This window comes from Anomaloglossus baeobatrachus, chromosome 2 (genome assembly GCF_048569485.1).
Source record: "Anomaloglossus baeobatrachus isolate aAnoBae1 chromosome 2, aAnoBae1.hap1, whole genome shotgun sequence".
In the NCBI taxonomy this organism is placed as follows: domain Eukaryota; kingdom Metazoa; phylum Chordata; class Amphibia; order Anura; family Aromobatidae; genus Anomaloglossus; species Anomaloglossus baeobatrachus.
In genome coordinates this window covers 624206861-624227379 of record NC_134354.1, presented here as the reverse complement: position 1 = coordinate 624227379, position 20519 = coordinate 624206861, and the positions used below count along the sequence as shown (strand labels likewise).

General features: G+C 42.1%; 1 protein-coding gene across 2 annotated transcripts in view; it reads left to right on the top strand.

Moving 5' to 3' along the window:
- The window catches only part of EPSTI1 (epithelial stromal interaction 1), a 209413-nt gene that overhangs the window by 146726 nt on the left and 42168 nt on the right, over positions 1 to 20519 (top strand). Inside the window, exons 10-13 of one of the 2 annotated variants that reach the window (XM_075334382.1) lie at positions 3895 to 3969; positions 4046 to 4111; positions 7176 to 7232; positions 17495 to 17578. In XM_075334382.1, the coding sequence (XP_075190497.1) occupies positions 3895 to 3969; positions 4046 to 4111; positions 7176 to 7232; positions 17495 to 17578 (282 nt within the window). The remainder of the gene's footprint in view (positions 1 to 3894; positions 3970 to 4045; positions 4112 to 7175; positions 7233 to 17494; positions 17579 to 20519) is intronic. The other variant, XM_075334383.1, reaches the window with a different exon arrangement.

Below are 20519 nucleotides of genomic sequence, written 5' to 3'. Positions count from 1 at the left end.
GACCTTGGACGGATCTATCCGTCCAGGATCGTGTCCCGTTAAGCCCCGCCCCCTGCCGCGGGCAGGCGGCGTGGATCGGCACACATATCAGCTGTTTTCAACAGCTGACATGTGTGCCTGCTAGCCGCGGGTGGAATCGCTTCCACCCGCGGCCATTAACCCCTTAAATCTTGCTGCCAAAGTCTGGCAGCAAGATTTAAATGCGCGCGGCCATGTTTGTTACTTACCGCCGCCCCCACCGGAAGTCACGTGTGTTATCACGTGACTATCGGTGGTTGCCATCGTAGCACAGGGTCATGTGATGACGCCTGCTGCTACGATGTTTCACTTTCGTTTTCCCTCGGCCGAGAGCAGAGGGAAAACCAAAGTGACTGAATCTGCTGATTACAGCTGTATTGCTGTGATCAGCAGATAGCGATCAGCGATCGGATTGCTGATTGCTATAGCCCCCTAGGGGGACTAGTAAAATAAAAAAAAAAGTAAAAAAAAGTTTTAAAAAATAAAAAAAACCCAAAAAACCTAAAAGTTCAAATCACCCCCCTTTCCCCCCATTGAAAATTAAAGGGTTAAAAAATAAATAAATATACACATATTTGGTATCGCCGCGTTCAGAAATGCCCGATCTATCAAAATATAAAATGAATTAATCTGATTGGTAAACGGCGTAGTGGCAAAAAAATTTGAAACGCCAAAATTACGTTTTTTGGTCACCGCAAGTTTTACGCAAAATGCAATAACAGGCGATCAAAACGTAGCATCTGCGCAAAAATAGTACCATTATAAACTTCAGCTCGAGACGCAAAAAATAAGCCATCACTGAGCCATAGATCCTTAAAAATAAGAACGCTACGTGTTTCGGAAAATGGCGCAAAACGTGCGCCACTTTTATTGGACAAACTTGTGAATTTTTTTTAACCCCTTAGATACAAGTAAACCTATACATGTTTGGTGTCTACAAACTCGCACCGACCTGAGGCATCACATAGATACATCGGTTTGATCATATAGTGAACACGGTGAATAAAACGTCCCAAAAACTATTGTGCGATGACACTTTTTTTGCAGTTTTTCCACACTTGGAATTTTTTTGCTGTTTTCCAGTACAATATATGGTAAAACCTATGGTTTCATTTAAAAGTACAACTCGTCCCGCAAAAAACAAGCCCTCATATGGCAAGATTGACGGAATAATAACAAAGTTACGGCTCTCGGAAGAAAAGGAGCAAAAAACAAAAACGCAAAAACGGAAAGTGCCCGGGGGCTGAAGGGGTTAAATGGAAGAAATTTGGGACCAACAGAACTCTTCCTAGATCTGGCCGTCCAGCCAAAAGGAGCAATTGTGGGAGAAGAGCTTTGGTTAGAGAGGTAAAGAAGAACCCCAAGATCATTGTAGCTGAGATCCAGAGATGCAGTAGGGAGATAGGAGAAAGTTCCACAAAGTCAACTATCACTGCAGCCCTCCATCAGTCGGGACTTTATGGCAGAGTAGCCCGACGGAAGCCTCATCTCAGTGCAAGACATCTGAAAGCCCGCATAGAGTTTGTAAAAAAACACATGAAGGATTCTCAGACTATGAGAAATAAGATTCTCTAGTCTGATGAAACGAAAATAGAACTTTTTGGTGATAATTGTAAGCGGTATGTGTGGAAAAAACTTGACAATGCTCATCACCTGCCCAATACAATCCCAACAGTGAAACAAGGTGGTGGCAGCATCATGCTATGGGGGACTGGTTGCAAATGAAGGAAAAATTAATGCGACCAAGTACAGAGAGATCCTGGAAGAAAACCTCTTCCAGAGTGCTCTGGACGTCAGACTTGGTCGAAGGTTCACCTTCCAGCAAGACAATGACCCTAAGCACACAGCTAAAATAACAAAGGCGTGGCTTCAGAACAACTCTGTGACAATTCTTGACTGGCCCAGCCAGAGCCTTGAGCATCTCTGGAGAGACCTGAAAATGTCTGTCCACCAACGTTCATCATCGAACCTGATGGAACTGGAGACGATCTGCAAGGAAGAATGGCAGAGGATCCCCAAACCTAGGTGTGAAAAACTTGTTGCATCATTCCCAAGAAGACACATGGCTTTACTAGTTCAAAAGGAGAGTGCTTCTAGTCAATACTAGACTGGCACCACTCCACACATCTTCTCCCACTTATGAATCTTTTTTGCGAGATGCGTAGGGGTACACTCCAACCTTAAATCCTCCTGAAGTGACCTTCCACATGGGTGAGTTAATTGTTTTCCTCTCTGGATCTTCCTCTCATCCATATAGATGGATCTACGGATTTAACCTTCTGGCTCTTTTCCTGCCTTAGATTGATGATGAATAGGTCCCCTGTTTTGATTACAATTAACCCCCTGTTAGCCGTTTTGCTTGACTTAGTCCCTATTGCATGTCAGCACTTGCTATAGTTTCTTTATTTGACATGTCAGGCTATTAACTATAGGTCTACTTACCTTGATAATCATGTAGGGTATATTGTGCCATTTTTTCCCTGTCTCCGTTTTCCTGCATCATACATTCATGTATTACTATATTGTATCTTCATTTGACATCCCAATCCTTTATATTTAATAAAAAATATCTTTTTATATACAATTGATTGGTATTGGGTGGTATTAATTATGCTGATACATACCTTTGGCACACAAAGCCCTATTTTGCTTCGTTTTCTTCTCACTGTGTCATCTACTGTAGTCATGTGGCGGGGAAATATGGTGAGTGATGGCCAGGCTATTATGGCTGTTTAGACATTGCATTTTTGCAGCATTTTTTTCACAGCGTTTTTAAAGTTTGATGCAAATTAAAAGCTGATTTTACAATACCAGTAAAAATGATGAAATGTCATAAAGCTAATGCACACGATTGTTTATTTTGCCTGACTGAAATGGGAACTGCTGTGCACTAAGGCTGTATCCCCACTGTGTTTTTATTACATTTTTTGATGCATTCTTACTGAAGTTTGAGGGGTTTCTTTCTTGCAGATTTGGTACAGAAAATAATCTGCAGCATGTCAATTATTTGAGCATTTTTGCATGCGTTTTTCACCATTGAAAGCAATAGAAAAGCATGCAAAATTGCATCAAGAATGCTGCAAAAATGCAAATTTTTGCTCTGCATTTGCCCTGCCAAGAAAGGCAGAAATGGTGCAGAAATTTCCAATACCAATGTGCACACGTATCCTTAGTGTATAGCCATAGGGGGGAGCAGGCAGTTTTTCTCTCTAGTTAAATTGACCTTATAAACAAGTCATTACACAGGAAAGAATATTTCCTAACATTTTATCCATTCAAATTTATTTTATTAGCAGTTTTGTATGTTTTATTGTCAGTCCGTTAAAGGGGCGTGATACCCTGACAACATTGTTTTCAGCAGTCTCCATGCAGTTCCCATTTCATTTCAGCGGTGTTTGCATACATTTCATTGATTTCCAGGCCGCCCTCAGACCTCCTGGGTGGGTCTGTCGGAAAAATGCTCAAGTTTCCCATTGACTTCCATTTTGCTCATTACTCAAGACCAACACCCAAACATTAGAAAATGTTCTACTCAAGTAATGAGCACCTGAGCAGTTTAGTGTTCTGCCATCACTAATAATTATTATAATTCAATATGGAGTGGGGCAGCACAGCAGACTTGCAGAGCTGGGGTCCTGAATTCTAATCCAACCTAGGACAACATCTTCATGGAGTTTGTATGTTCTCCTCATGTCTACATGGGCTTCATCCCGGTTCTCCGGTTTCCTCCCATACTCCAAAGACATACAGATAGGGAATTTAGATTGTGAGATCCAATGGGGACAGTTATGATTACGTCTGTAAACCGCTGTGGAGTTATTGGCGCTATATAATTGAATGAATAAATAATAAAAAAAAGTGTATTTCTTCCTTCAGGAAAACCAACAAGCTGTTAATCAATATCGGACAATGGGAGAAATGTATAGGGAGGATGACTGGCCTGAATTCAGAGTAATTTTCTTACATTCTCTTCTTGATGGTACGTTGTGTCACCCAAATAATAAAATAAAACATATTTATTTTACAGGCTGTTAATCAGGATGAGGAATTTGATGATGACTTGATGAAAGCCCTTAAAGAATCAATGAAAATGGTATGACACTTTTATATTTACATGGTTACACATTAGAGAGTATGCATAGGATAACAGACCGACAGTGATTTAGCAGAAACAAATTATCCAGACTGAAAACCAGTATAGTAGATTTTTTATTGCCAAGAATATGTACAAGTTATGTAAATATACAATAAAACACAATATATAAACTGCAATTCATAGGCTATATAGATTAAAGATAAAAACAAATGTTACATGTCAATAACATTAGTTTATGAATTATCAGTTTTAAATAATCGATCTAAGACTTTTTATATCTACACAAAAGGCATTTTTTTCTCAATTTTTTTTCACAAATTTGCTTAGATCTGCGTTAGTGAGCACTTCTAGATAAAACTGCACATTTTAGAGCGGACTTTTATTGTGGCCAGCCTAAAGGCCCCGTCACACTAAGCAACATCGCTAGCAACATCGCTGCTAACGAACAACTTTTGTGACGTAGCAGCGATGTTGTTAGCGATGTTGCTGTGTGTGACATCCAGCAACAACCTGGCCCCTGCTGTGAGGTCGTTGGTTGTTCCTGAATGTCCTGGGCCATTTTTTAGTTGTTGCTGTCCCGCTGTGAAGCACAGATCGCTGTGTGTGACAGCGAGACAGCAACAACTAAATGTGCAGGCAGCAGGAGCCGGCTTCTGCGGAGGCTGGTAACCACAGTAAACATCGGGTAACCAAGAAGCCCTGTCCTTGGTTACCCGATATTTACCTTCGTTACCAGCCTCCTACGCTCTCACTGTCAGTGCCGGCTCCTGCTCTGTGCACATGTAGCTGCAGGACACATCGGGTTAATTAACCCGATGTGTGCTGTAGCTAGGAGAGCAGGGAGCCAGCGCTAAGCAGTGTGCGCTGCTCCCTGCTCTGTGCACATTTAGCTGCAGCACACATCGGGTAATTAACCCGATGTGTGCTGTAACTAGGAGAGCAGGGAGCCAGCACTCAGTGTGCGCTGCTCCCTGCTCTCTGCACGTGTAGCTGCCTGCGCTGGTAACCAAGGTAAATATCGGGCAGCATCTTCCACGCGGCGCTGGGGGCTGGTCACTGGTTGCTGGTGAGCTCACCAGCAACTCGTGTAGCGACGCTCCAGCGATCCCTGCCAGGTCAGGTTGCTGGTGGGATCGCTGGAGCGTCGCAGTGTGACATCTCACCAGCAACCTCCTAGCAACTTACCAGCGATCCCTATCGTTGTTGGGATCGCTGGTAAGTTGTTTAGTGTGACTGGACCTTAAGGCACACCTGTGCAATAATCATACTGTCCAATCAGCATCTTGATATGCAAACCTGTTTTGTGGAAAGATTATATTGGTAAAGCAGAAATGCTCACTAACACAGATTTAGACAAATTTGTGGACAATATATGAGAGAAAAAAGCCTTTTATGTACATTGAATAATGCTGGCGTCACACGGGACAATATATCGTGCGATCGCATGAGCAATCGCACCCGCCCCCGTCATTTGTGCTTTACTGGCAATTCATTGCCCGTGGCGCACAAAGTCGGTAACCACCGTCACACGTACTTGCCTCCCGCACGACCTCGCTGTGGGCGGCGAACATCCTCTTACTGAAGGGGGGCGGTTCGTTCGGCGTCACAGCGACGTCACACAGCGGCCGCCCAATAGAAGCGGAGGGGCGGAGATGAGAGGGACGTAACATCCCGCCCACCTCCTTCCTTCCGCATTGCCGGCGGGATGCAGGTAAGCTGCGTTCGTCATTCCTGGGGTGTCACACGGTGTGTTGCCTCGGGAATGATGAACAACCAGAGCACAGAAGGAACACCGACATTTTGAAAATGAATGACGTGTCAACGAGCAACGATAAGGTGAGTATTTTTGCTCGTTCACAGTCGTTCGGAGGTGTCACACGGTACGACATCTCTAACGATGCCGGATATGCGTCACAAATTCCGTGACCCCGCCGACATATCGCACGATATATCATACCGTGTGACGCCGGCATAAGTCTCAGAGCTTTGAGTTCAGCTCCTGAAAAATGGGAGCAAAAACAAAAGTGACAACTGACAGCTTTTAGCACTCTAGTAGTGATGAGTGAGCACTAAAATCACTTTTTGTCTGGCTATGCATTGGAGCATGACGAAGCACTTCTAGCTTCTCAGCATTAGACTGGAGTCACACTTGCGAGTGGCTCGTGCGAGAATAGAGTTGCATCACCCGGCACGGACTACTACTCTCCAGACAGGAGTGTATAGCTGCATAAAAATGCATATAGCTGTATACTCCTATCTGGAGAGCGGCAAGCCATGCCGGGTAATGGGACTCGATTATCATGCGAGTCATTCACAAGTGTGAGTCCGGTCTTAGGTTGGAGCTCGAGGATTGCATCTTGCTGCTTGGACAGGCGTCTGCTCTCAGGTCAGCTACATGTATTTACAAGCAGCTGACACACCCTTGTCCTGAGAGCGGGTGACTGGTCCGGGCAGTGCGATGGAATCCTCGCATGAGTCAAACGCAAGTGTGACTTCAGCCTTACTCTGTATTTCCTACCTAGCAGCATCCTCCCATGGCAGATTGACAGGTTATTTGTTCTGGTACATAGCTACTGACTTGTCAGTCAAGGGAGGGAGCTGCTAAGTTGGAAATACAGCGTGAGACTGAGAAACTAGATTACATTCCCGTGTCTCAATGTACTTTAACACTAGAACTACTGGACTCGTGACACCTATATAGAAATACATGGTGCAAAGTAGTCAAAATGACTACCTCAGTAGTTCTAGTGTTAAGGCACAACTTCAGAAGCAAATTCTCACTGGAGCAGTGCTTTGGGATCATAAAGGAATCAACTGGCTTATCTGTAGAAGGGCTTCACAGTCATGTAATGTGTGTGATTTGGTGGGGGTTAAGGTTTATAACTGGTTAACTTTAAAATGTTCAACCAGTACATTTTTTTTCCATATGACGTGACAATCACTTTATCCAATAAAACTTAGTGCAAAGGTATTGTTTATTAAGGACAAACTTACATTAACATTTTGAAATCAATGTTTCTGACACTCAGTAATGTATCATTTGTATACAAATCTGCTACAGCACAAAACTGAGGAGGAAGCGAGACTGCGAGAAAGTAAAAAGCATCAACACAAACAGGTAAGACTAAAATGGATGATTTTTCTTGTTTGAGGTTCAAGTAATAAATATATATATACACATATATACAACTCTGGCAAAAGTTAAGAGACCATTGCAAAATTGTCAGTTTTTCTGATTTTTCTCTTTATAGGTATATTTTTGAGTAAAATGTAAATTGTTATTTTATTCTATAAACTACTGACAACATGGCTCCAAATTTCCGAGCAATACATTTTGTATTTATCTTCTGAAAATGAGAAATGGTCAAAATAAAAAAAAAATCATTTCTTTCAGACCTCAAATAATGCAAAGAAAACAAGTTCATAATCATTTAGAAACAACAATACTAATGTTTTAACAAAGGAAGAGTTCAGAAATCAATATTTTGTGAAATAACCATGATTTTTAATTACAGCTTTCATGCGTCTTGGCAAGCTTTCCACCAGTCTTTCACACTGCTTTTGCATGACCTTATGCCACTCCTGGCTCAAAAATTTAAGCAGTTCTTCTTTGCTTGATGGCTTGTGACTATCCATCTTCTTCTTGATTACATTCCAGAGGTTTTCAGTGGGGTTCAGGTCTGGAGATTGGGCTGGCCTTGACAGGGTTTTGATATGGTGGTCCTTCATTCACACATTGATTGACCTAGCTGTGTGGCACGGCGCATTGTCCTGCTGTAAAAAACAGTCCTCAGAATTGGGGAACATTGCCTGAGCAGAAGGAAGCAACTGTTTTTCCAGGATAACCTTGTATGCAGCTTGATTCGTCCTTCGCAAAGTTTAATCTGCACAATTCCAGCCTTGCTAAAGCATCGCCAGATCATCACCGATCCTCCACCAAATTTCACAATGAGTGCAAGACACTGTGGCTTCTACGCCTCTCCAGGTCTCCTTCTATCCATTAGATGATCAGGTGTTGGGAAAGCTGAAAAGGACAATGTGCCATGCCACACAGCTAGGTCAATCAATGTGTGGATGAAGGACCACTACATCAAAACCCTGTCATGGCCAGCCTAATCTCCAGACCTGAACCCCATTGAAAACCTCTGGAATGTAATCAAAAGGAAGATGGATAGTCACAAACCATCAAACAAAGAAGAACTGCTTTTATTTTTGCACCAGGAGTGGCATAATTTGGAACCAAAGCTCCTCAGCTGAGATACTGTAGAATATTCTTCAAGTGAAGCAATTCAATGATTCCCCAAGCTGGAACCGAAGCATCTTAGCTGTGGTCATGTAGAGTCTATCCCTGGTGACAGAAGCAAGGCCCTTTTATACCACTTAGTTCTCTTACAGGATTGGTGGAGAAGGATGCTCTCTCATTGGTCGCAAGTTCAATGCAACGGCATAATTTTCCTTTGGACTATGCAGCCAGAGGGACTGATGCAATACACATTTATAGACAATAAGGCTCCAATCAGTCTGGAAAGAGACAATGGTTAACTTCTCTTGATTAACAAAAAAAGGACCCATACGTCTGGCCTTATTAATTAAGAACAGTTCACCTTCACACAAGTGACCACACGCTGAGTTGTCACAATGTACCTCTTATTTGAATTTCTGAGGTTGACTGAATTTAGGAATTGCATCATTGCTGGCACTCAATATGTCAGTCAGTTAGTTATTAATGATTTATTTAAATCATTTGAATGTCTACAAGAAGAGTTTCACCTATTGGATAGGTGTTTTAATATTTTCAAATTAATCATGTTTATAGAGCTCAACACAAGGTGAGGAACATGGAAATTCAAAAGGGATATTGTACTAGATATCATATGTTCAGCGGGAGACACTAATAGAGTATTTTATATGTAAAGCACTATGGAATAAAATGGCGCTAGAATAATATATAATAATAATATCCTGTATTTAAAATAATTTACTGTACATTTTCTTTAAAAAAAAATCCCTAGTTGGAGGTTCAGGACATTTCTGAGGAGAGGTAGTGTTCTGTCTTGCAGTATGTCCAAAGTTTTTCACTTAATAAGCCTAAAAGGCCTTTTCTTTAATTGTTTAAAATCAATAAAAATTTCAGCCCAAGCAACACCGCTGAAGAGGCACCTGCTCCACCTATTACATTCATTTTTGACTTACTGAATTTGTAAATTACTATTGTTTTTTTAGTTATTTATTTATTTTTTGGCTAAATACAAAGCTAAACACCCTTTAGTGCCACATCAAAGTCACTAAAGAGTGCCATCTTAGAATATGTAGTGAGGTGGGACATTATATATGTGTTGCATATCTATCTATCTATCGATTCTAGTTTTTTAGGCTGAGTGTTCACGATTAGGTTTGCAGCATTTTAGATGCAGATTGTTTTTGCTACGTCCAAAACACGGTGTTGTACAGTAGAAGCACAGTGGATGGGACTTTTAGAAATCCCATGCCCACTGTGTCTCTTTTCTCCACAGCATTAACTGACCTGTGGCACGGCTTCCCAAGCTGCAGGATGTCAGGATGGCGAGAGTGATCTCCGCAGGAGAAAATAACTAAAGTCAGCAGCGGCTCAAACCCAGATAGTGGGCACAGACTGCTGTATTCTCCCATGGACAACACTCTCTTCCCCACAGGAGGACTGATACTGCGTCTCTGGATTGTGGGCACATAGCCTAAAAGGGAGAAATTTGATGCTACCGCAACATTTTCGGGAAGTACCTGTGGATTCAAAATGCTCACTATACCCCTGAATAAAATTCTTGGGGTCACTTGTGTGTGGTTTATGCTCTATAGGTACCTTAGGGACCTTGCAAATGTGACAAGGTGCCGACAGCTTATTTCAGCTTTTCGAAAATTTAAATGTTGCTCCTTCCATGCCAAACCCTCCCATTTGTCCAAACAGAGGTATTTCACCACATGTGGGGTATGCCTCCACTAATAAGATATTGGACAATAAACTCTGGGGTCCATTTTTTGATGTTGCCTCTTTAAAAAGTATGAAATTTGGTGCTAAAGCAACATTTTTGTGAAAAAAAATAGAAATTTGTAATATGCTGACCTAAGGTTAGCAAAGTCTGTGAAGTACCTGTGGTAAAATGCTCACTATACACCTGAATAAAATCCTTAAGGTGTCTAATTTCCAGAATGGGGTCAGTTGTGGGGAAGCTCCACTGTTTAGATACAGCTGGGGCTCTCCAAACACGGCATGGCGTTTTCTAATGATTCCAGCCAATCTTGCAATCAAATGGTGCTTCTTCCCTTCCGAGCCCTGCTGTGAACACAAACAGTTGATTTCCACCACATATGAGGTACCAGCATACTCAGGAGAAATTGCACAATAAATTATATGGTGTATTTTCTCCTGTTACCCTTGTTAAAAAAAGCGATCTGGTTGAAGTAATACTTTTGTGGTAAAAATGTATTTTTTTATTTTCATGGCTCATTGTTATAAAATTCTACGAGGCACCTGGGGGGGTTCAAGGTGATCACCAAACATCTAGATAAATTCCTTGAGGGTTCTAGTTTGCAAAATGGGGTCACATAGAATCATAGAATGGTAGAGTTGGAATGGACCTCCTGGGTCATCTAGTCCAACCCCCTGCTCAAAGCAGGATTAACTAAATCATCCCAGATAGATGTCCGTCCAACGTCTTTTTAAAGACTTCCATTGAAGGAGAACTCACAACCTCTTGTGGCAGCCTATTCCACTCATTGATCACCCTCACTGTCAATAATATCTAATCTGTGTCTCCTCCCCATCAGTTTCATCTCATTGCTTTTAGTCTTTCCTTGTGAAAATGAGAATAAATGAGAATAAAACTGATCCCTCTACAGTGTGACAGCCTTTAAGATATTTGTAGACAGCTATTAGGTCTCCTCTCAGTCTTTTCTTTTGCAAGCTAAACAATCCTAAATCCTGTACCTGTTCATCATAGGACATGGTTTGCAGACCAGTCACTACAGTGGAACCTTGCTTAATGAGAACAATCCGTTCTGGGACTGTGCTTGTTAACCAAGTTACTCATTCAGCAAAGCAAGATTTGCCCTAGGAAATCATTGCAATGCAGACGATTCGTTCCACAACGTGTTAAATGTCCCATCCTGGTCACCTATTCTGTCATTCCATACATGCACAAACACACACAAACTTACACAAACACACACACGCGCACATATTATATGCTCACCTTACCTTCCGTTCCATCGCCGGTCTCCTGGGACTTGCTGTTCTCTGGTACGGGGCCGTGCTGTGTATCGGGTTACCATAACGACGAGGGAGGAACTTCCGCGGCCAGAGCGCTGACGTCAAAGGCAGAGCCGCTTGCCTCTGATTGGCCAGCGCGCTGCCTTTGAGTAGCGTCTGACAGGAAGTTCCTGCCTCGTCGCTATGGATGCCGATACACAGCCTGGAGTAGAGCGGAGCGGCGAACTACAGGACCCAGGAGGCCACGATGAAATGGAAGGTACACTATATTATATTATATGCTCACCTTACCTTCCGTTCCATCGCAGGCCTCCTGGGTCTTGTAGTTCGCCGCGAGGATGTCGCGATGTACCCGGGAACTACAAGAACCATGAGCCCGGCAGTGGAACGGAAGGTAAGGTGAGCATAAGGCCTAAGCCACACGGCGAGAAAATCGGTGCGAGTGGAGTGCGATAAAACATCGCATTCCCCTCGGACCAATTCTAGCCTGTGTGACAGCATACATGAGCGATTATTTTCTCAGCCCTAATCGGACCGAGAAAACAATCGCAGCATGCTGCGATTGTAATCCGAGACTCTTTCTCTCGCACCCATTCAAGTGAATGGGGCGAGAGAAAAATCGCACTGCACTCGCGGTACACCGGTGTACTGCCAGTGCAATGCGAGAATGTCTATAGCCGGCTACACAGGCGAGAGGGAGAGAAATCCCTTCCTTCCCTTCCTGAGTGCCGGCCCGCCCCCCGCAGCTGAGGTCTGCTCGCATGAACGGACCTCAGTTGCAAGGACACAAGCATGAGACTCGGCTCTGCTGTACTGCCAGCACGAGCCGAGTCTCATGCAAGGGGATCGCAGTAGTCCCCGTGTGGCCCCGGCCTAATACTGTATGTGCGTGCGTGTGTGTTTGTGTGTGTTTGTGTGTGCATGTGTGTGCTTGTGTGGACTGCAAGTGTGGGTCAGAGCACGGTGGATGGACGGAACCGGAAGTGTGTGGAGTGAGGATTTCGCTCGTACAGCAAGGCTTTCTCGTAAATCGAGTTATAAATTTACAGAAAGCTTTGCTTGTTAAGCAAAATTCTTGTTAAATGGGTTACTCGTTAAGCGAGGTTCCACTGTATTCTGGTCACTCTTCTCTGAACTTTCTCCAGTTTGTTGATGTCTTTTTTTAAAATGTGGTGCCCAGAACTGAACACAATATTCCAGATGAGGTCTGACCAAAGAGGAGTAAAGGGGGATAATGACTTCATGTGATCTAGAATGTATGCTTCTGTTAATACATCCTAGAAGGGTGTTTGCCTTTTTTGCTGCTGCATCACACTGTTGACTCATGTTCAGTCTGTGATCTATTAGTATACCTAAAGGCCGCTTTACATGCTGCAACATCGCTAGCAATTGCTAGCGATGTCAAGCGCGATAGCACCCACCTCGCAGCGTCACACGCACATACCTGTGCAGTGACGTCTCTGTGAGCGGCGAACTGCCTCCATTCTAAGGGGGCCGTTCGTTCAGCGTCACAGCGAAGTCACAGCAGTGTCACTGAACCGCCGCCCAATAAAAAAGGAGGGGAGGAGATGAGCAGCCGGAACATGCCGCCCACCTCCTTCCTTCCTCCTTTTCCGGTGGACGTTGGTAAGGAGATGTTTGTTGTTCCAGCGGCATCACACATAGCGATGTGTGCTGCCGCAGGAATGACAAACAACATCGTTACTGCAGCAGCAATGATATTTGGGAAGAGGGGGCATGTGACCGATGAGCGATTTTGAACGTTTTTGCGATGATTCAAAATCGCTCATAGGTGTCACACACAAGACATCGCTAAAGCGGCCTGATGTGCGTCACAAATTCCATGACCCCAACGACACAGCTTTAAGAACAAAATTGTCTCCGCCGCTAATGGGTTAAAGGGAGCCCGGCACTTAAAATTTCCTTTTCTTTCTGGGCTACACTCAGTTCCCCACAGTGTCTATTGTTCCTGCTGGAACAGGACGTTAATAGGGAGCAGCGCTGCAGTTACTTAATGTAGTTACTTTCTATAGTTTCTTGCATCGCTGCTCTCTGAAGTTTCTCCTTGATCCATGATGATAGATACTGTGGGAAATGTTAATTCAGCACTAGCACTCTGTTTTTATCTACACCGCCACCTTAGCTTTTGTGAAAAAAGATGTCACCAGTGGGCAGTGATAGAAACATTGAGTGACACCAGCGTCGACCCCTGATGATGATTCATTTGAGAGCAGTGAAGTGCCAGACCAACCCTTTAAAGGGGTGGTCACCCATTTTTTTTATCATTCTCTCGATCAGTGTAACTTACCATTTCAGCTGTCTTCTTAATTGCCTTCTATTTACAGTTCTGGCACTGAGCGTCGCTATCCTCCTCGCTCAGTGCTGATCACATAACCCCCGGGTGCTGTGGCCTCTGGTATCTGCTGATGTCACGTCAACTGTCGGGCTCTGAAAGTTGACGTTACATCAGCAGCAGCAGCTGCCTCTGATCTTGAGTGACTGGGCTGTGGGCGCACGTCACAGCCCAGAATGGGAAGGATAGGAGGGTTTACTTACTATCCTGTAGCTGTGTGCGGGTCCGGCAGCAGGAGTGAGAGGAGAGGAGGAGGAGTCATGTCGGGTGAGTATGTTATTGCACGGGGGTGGGGGTGGGAGGATGAGCAGAGTGCAGGGTACCACTGCAAAGGATTATGGGAGTTGTAGGAACTGAACCCAGGAAGTCAGAGAGATTAACCCCATCAGAGCTGGAGCCAGCAATGAGGAAGTGCTGCTAGAGCACGATAAAAGGTAATATTGCTGAAATAACATAATAGATTTGTGGAGAGGCACATAATAGCAAGATTTAGGAGAAAAAAAAATCAGTTTTGGTAACTGGACAACTTCTTTAAGTATTTTGCACCCATGTACCATTTATATGAAATTACTGCAAAGTCCAATTTCATTGGTGAAAAATACACTATTATCAAACATTTTTCAATTGTCATAATTTTTAAGATGCATAGATCAAAGAACTAACAAACGTTTTACAGGATTTACAAGATCTTGAAGAGAATCCCTTGAATATGCAGCAATAAAAAACAGACAATTTGTCTTTTGTGAAATGAAAAATGTGCAAGATAATAGTTTCATGATTTATTTGCTGAAAGGGTTTTCCAAATTTATATATGTTCTTCGCAAAATATGGAGAAATTTAATATAAACACATTTTGCAAAATATTTAGGGACTCCTTTCAAATCCGATATGAGCAGAATTATATCAGCTGCCTGGATATGCACTTGTTTTCTCTAAGTGCATGGAAAAAGAATTTCTACCATGCGCTGATAATCAATCAAGTTAAAAAAAAGAATTCTCCAGTGCTATAAATATGATCTGTGTAATTTTTAACGACAGCACCAAGTCATGGAATAAACAAGTTGGAGACATATTGCAACATCTATCTTTTACCATTTTTCAAGAATGACCTCTTTTAGAGACTCTATGCTGAATGGAGAGTAATGCTCCACTTTTTTCTTCAGAATTCCCCATAGGTGTTCGCTTGGGTTCTTTCATATGCGCTGCATCATTATGTCACCTCTGGGGGACCTAGGGTCAGTAGGTCTCAGCGTTTAATCGATTGCAGGCCTTCTGAGTATTATTGTGCTCATATACTTTCTCTTCAATTCTGAAGGGGTTAAGGAATCTTTCCATGCTCGATGAAAATTATCTTCGCCTTCAGCTGCAGCTTGTTATCTTTCCCTTCCGCTATATCTACCTGCCTCTGGTCTCACTCCATGCCGGATATAGATAATCCCTATACTAACCACGTTGATGAAGCTTGTCTCTGTACAGCTGAGGTTTTCTTTCCATTTACAGCAGTAATTCTCTCTCCTGGACAAGATAAGATTTGGAGTCCTTTTATATTTGTTTCCTTGCCTGTTTTGTCTGTGTGCTCCACTTGCACTCCTGCCCCTTAATTCACTTGAACGAGATGGGGGACATAGAATTGAGAAGTATCTAGGAGTATAGCAAGGTACAGGACTCCGGCATCTCCACCTTTAAGGGTAATCCTGTGGACAGTTATAGCCTAGGGACCCCTAGTTTGAGGGACAGCGCAGGTACACACTAGTCCTCCTCACCTCCTACCTTCACTGACGTGACAGGTTCAGATCAAAAGGTATACTTTACCACTGACTTACTTTCACCCTGTTCGTCTTCAGAAGTGCAACAGATGCGTGTTTTGGATCATTGTCATGTTGGGAAAGTGCACATCTACAAAGGACACAAAGTGATGGCAGCATCTTCTTTTTCAGTATAGAGCAGTACATCTGTGAATTCAAGATACCATCAATCAAATGTAGCAGCACTCATGCAGCCCCACATAACTGCACTACCATCACTATGTTTCATTCTAGGCACCATACATTTTTCTGCTGGTGTCTGGGAGCTACTACCATGATTGCATGTAGTGTTCTATATTGAAGGATAAAATGCTACTATCACTCCATGCAATTGGCAGATGTGAACTTTTTCAATATGACAATTATTAACACCTATGAGGAATTCTGAAGAGACAAGTTATTATTTTTTATTATAGCGCCATTAATTCCATGCACTTTACAAGTGAAAAAGGGTATACATAAAAACTAGTACAACAATCATTAACAGTACAAAACAGACTTGTATAGGAGGAGAGAGGACATTGCCCGCGAGGGCTAACAGTCTACAAGGAATGGGGGAGGTTACAACAGGTTAGGACATAGCCGGTTGCGCAGTGGTGTACTGGACTGAGAGTTATTGTAGGTTGTAGGCTTGTCAGAAGAGTTGAGCATCAATCTCCACCCAGCATCTAGACTCCAAAAGATAGATGTGCAATATTTTGCCAACTTGTTGATTTCATGCCTAGAAAACTTGGACTTGCACTTAAAATCATGGAGGTCACACAGAATACTAAATGTAGTAGTTTTTGATGTAGGGTGTATTCATGTTTGCATTAACTAATTTGAGTAAAACTAAACATTTTGTAAAGAAAGTTATATTATTAACCGCAGTTTCATGTTATGGGTTACAAAATGTTCTACAAAATTCAGACCTGTCCAAACATTGAAAATTGTTTTTGTATTCAGTGAGATATTGACTAAAATCTTACTTTTTAAGGGGTGTACTCATTTATGCTGAGCACTGTATATATATATGGTTTACAACAAAATATCCAGAGTGAATACTTTTCATGGGCACTGTGATGAAACTTTCATACAATGTGAAATGTTAAAGTACTTTGAGACAGACGGGTGAAAGGCAATGCTTGACAGTTGTAAATATAGTTTAATTCAAATAGTTTTTATCGATTTTCAAATGTAGGAAAGGATATGGACTAGAAACGTATGGGGATACAGAAGGAAAAATTAGTGGTGGTGATTAAACGGGGTAAACAAGAAATAAAGCAATTTACATGAAAAGATCAGCGCTTTTTCCTTTTATTAACAGTTCACTAATCTGAGTATTTTTTACAATTATTATATATATCATAGCTGGATATATAATGGCATAAGGAGAGCTTAGTCCTTGTCAATGGCGTCATTAATATGCAAGTTGTGCATGAAGGTTTTGATCCAAGGAAGCCATTTTTGGTTGCTTTTTTTGTATTTCTTCTCTTAGGGCCAAATTATATTCAAATGTGTTGTGGAGGGAAACTCTGTCCACTAGGTACTCTATTTTGGGGGGAAACACCTATTTCCATCTTGATGCTATAAGATGTTTTATGGTTAGTAAAATGTGGCAGATGATATGTCTAAATTTGTTTGGAATGTCTTCAAGACCTATTAAGAGTAGAATTAGCTGGGGAGTAAATATAGTTTCAGCAGACAGGAGCCCACTATAGCTGATGTTGACTTTCAGGAGTCTGACACATATAAAATCTGTCTGTTCAGTCTCATGGCCTTTATACATGTTTGATGTAAAATCCATTAGGTAATTTTCCAAAAAAAGCTTATCGTCTCAGCATAGTCCAGGATTTGCAAGATCAATTAGAAATGTAATAATACTGCATTGAGTATCGTTGGGCTCATTATTTGTTTAGTATTTCTATTAATCCAATTTCTCACAATCCTTTTTAAGATTCTGTCCATAGTTACTAGTCTCTTTTCAATATCTGTTACAGCCAATACAGAAGACTTACAAACAACAGCAAAAAGAAGAAGAGGAAAGAAGACTTAAAGAGATGAAAGAAGAGCAACACAGAAAGGTAGATATCCTTAAGAACCAGGGAATTTTTTATTTTTGCGCACTTGTTTCATCTTCCTTTTTGTTTCAAGAGCTATAACTTTTTATTATTTTTCAGTCAACATAGTTATGTTTCATATATGTTTTATGTTTTTGTAGTTAGGCTTATCTTTTGCAAGACAATTTATAGTTTTGACTGACAACATTCATTCTACCATACAATGTACTGGTAAAAGGGAAAACATTTCCAAATGCAATGAAATTACATACACACAAAATTCTACCATTGTTTTTTAAGTTTTATTCTTAAGTCATCAGATTTAGAAACCTCAGAATCAGGACAGCCTGAATTTGAATCGAGTTGTAATAGCAACGGTGAATGAGCAAGAAACAAAAGCAAATGGTGCAATGGAGGAAAGAGAGAGAGAGTATCAAATAAGAGTGAACACAACACAGTAAGGCTGTGATTTTGGTAAAGTTTTGATGCTGTGTATTATCGCTATGTTAAAAATGCAGCGTCTTACAGTTCCATCAAAGTGGATGGGATTTATAGAAATCTTACACCCACTGTCCTTTTTTTACCCAATGTAAGCTGATATGCAGTGCTTATTGCAAATCTCCAACATGTGTCAATTTCTCTTGCGGGTACACTGAGTTTTAAGTGGCGATTTGTCCCATAGACTTGGATTAGATGTAGAAAATCCGCAGGTAAAAAACGCAAATGCTTTTTCTGTGCTTTTCTACAGCAGAAACATAAAAATCTCAAGTAAACTGTATACAAGTATATCAGTAAAGTATTGTCAACACTAAATACTAGGAAGTATCAAAAACAAAGCAGCTTTGTTTAAAACATGATATACCGGACTTCCTGTTCCTGCGCTGAGATGTGAGGAGGGAGAAGAAGCAGCTCCATACAGCCCCTGCAATATACAGTGACCTACAGAAGCAAACAGCACCCTAGACGAACATAGAGAGGCTGCACTGAATTACCAGCTGTCAGTGCATGGATCGTTATCTCCTCAGAAGTGGAGGAACACCATTCAAGCCCAGAGCAGAGCAGAGGGAGGAGGGGGTGAGTGCAGATAACATGGCACCGACAGTGAGGAGGAAGGAGGGGGAGGAGGGAGAGGAACCACAAGGGCAGCTGCAGCAATGTGCAGGAGGCCAAGATAACAGAAGAATTCAGAGTATGTAGAGTGGTACAGAGACATTGGGCTTGGGGGAAAGATATGAGATTGATTACAAAAGGTTGGCAAAAGAAGTGGCAGATCATCTGACAGCAGAAATCAGAGAGGCAATTGCAACCTCAGTGAAGAAGGCTTTGGCTGCGCTGCAGGAGGATGTGGAGCACCATGATATGAGACTGACAGAGGTAGAGCAAAGAGTTTCTGATGCTGAAGAGAATCTGACAAGATTGGAGGGCAGATTTAAGGAGCTAAACACTAATGCTCAGCTTATGAAGGATAAAATAGAAGATCTTGAAAACAGATCGAGGAGGAATAATTTAAGGCTGGTGGGTCTGCCTGAGACAGTGACAACAAAATATTTGGACTCAATCTGTGAAAAAGAATTACCCCAGGCTTTAGGCTTACCACATAGCTGCCGTGTAGAAAGAGCGCACAGAGTGGGACCCATAAGGGAGCAAAGAGATGGTCACAGTAACAATGATAATACCTCCAAGCAAGGTGAAATGTCCAGAGCAAGACAGGTTATTATAAAATACCTGGAATACAAAGATAAAGAAGAAATTCTACGGGCCTTCAGGAATAGGAAACAGGCACTATGCATTCAGGGACACAAGATTCTATTATTTGGCGACTATTCGGCAGAAGTCACACGAAAAAGAAAAGCATTTAGCCAGATCTGCACTGCCCTCTATCACAAAAACATTAAATTTCAGCTTTTATACCCAGCAATACTAAGAGTAAGAGGAGCAGATGGGGTCACAAAGACTTTTCGGGATCCTTCAGAGGCGGAGCGAGAGATACTACAGGACGGGAGAACACGGCGACAGGAGAGGAATGGAAAAGAAGGAACTTTCACTGATCCAAAACATGCAGATCCTGCAAACATAACATCTGCAGTTAGACCCGACAACGAGCCAGAGTGGAGTCAATCGAGATCCAGACCAGCCAGTCTGAAGGAAAAGCGACAGATGGCGACTTCAGCTGGGAAAAGAGGAGGAAGAGGCAGCAGCTCATGAACAAGCAGGCAAGACAAGGACTTAATTTGGGACTGCTGAATGGAGCCGTATGGTGACAAATGTGCCTTAACTCGCTAAAGTCTCGCCTACCTACTCTTCTCTTTCTTCTCTATCTCTTTTTCTTTCTGTCCCTTTTTCTCTCTCTCTTTTTATGCTTATCACTTTTTTCCTTTTATCATTTACTAATGCTTTTTTTTTTTCTTCTCTCTCTCCTTTTCTTCTTTTAATGACAGTTTTAGGAGCTTCATAAATTTATAAAGGCTGTTTAGGGGCAAGGAGTTAATAGCCAACAGAGGGGGAGAGGTGACTTAGTGGGGTGGCTTCATGGAGAGCTTGACTTGAAGCAGGGGTTTGAAAGGAGTCTCAATCATCTCAAAAAAAATGGAAGACGTTAATTGTATTTGTAAAGTTGGGGATGGGGGGGTTATATACAGTTGTGGGAGGGGAGGGGAGGGGAAGAGAGTTGGGGAATCCATGCGACACGGCCTAAAAAAGGAATTGTTGATTTTGGGGATTATGGTTAAGCTCATTACGTGGAATGTTAAGGGACTCAGATCGCCGCACAAACGAAATATGATACTACGTCATTTTAAGAAGCTTAAGGTTGATATTGCTTTATTACAGGAGACGCACTTGCAAAAGGATGAGTTCTTCCGTATGAACAAGATGTGGGTGGGAAGGGTATATGGGTCGGCCTCAAAAGGTAGGAAAGCAGGGGCTCTTATTTTGATTAATAAAAACTTTGCACACGAGGTGGAAA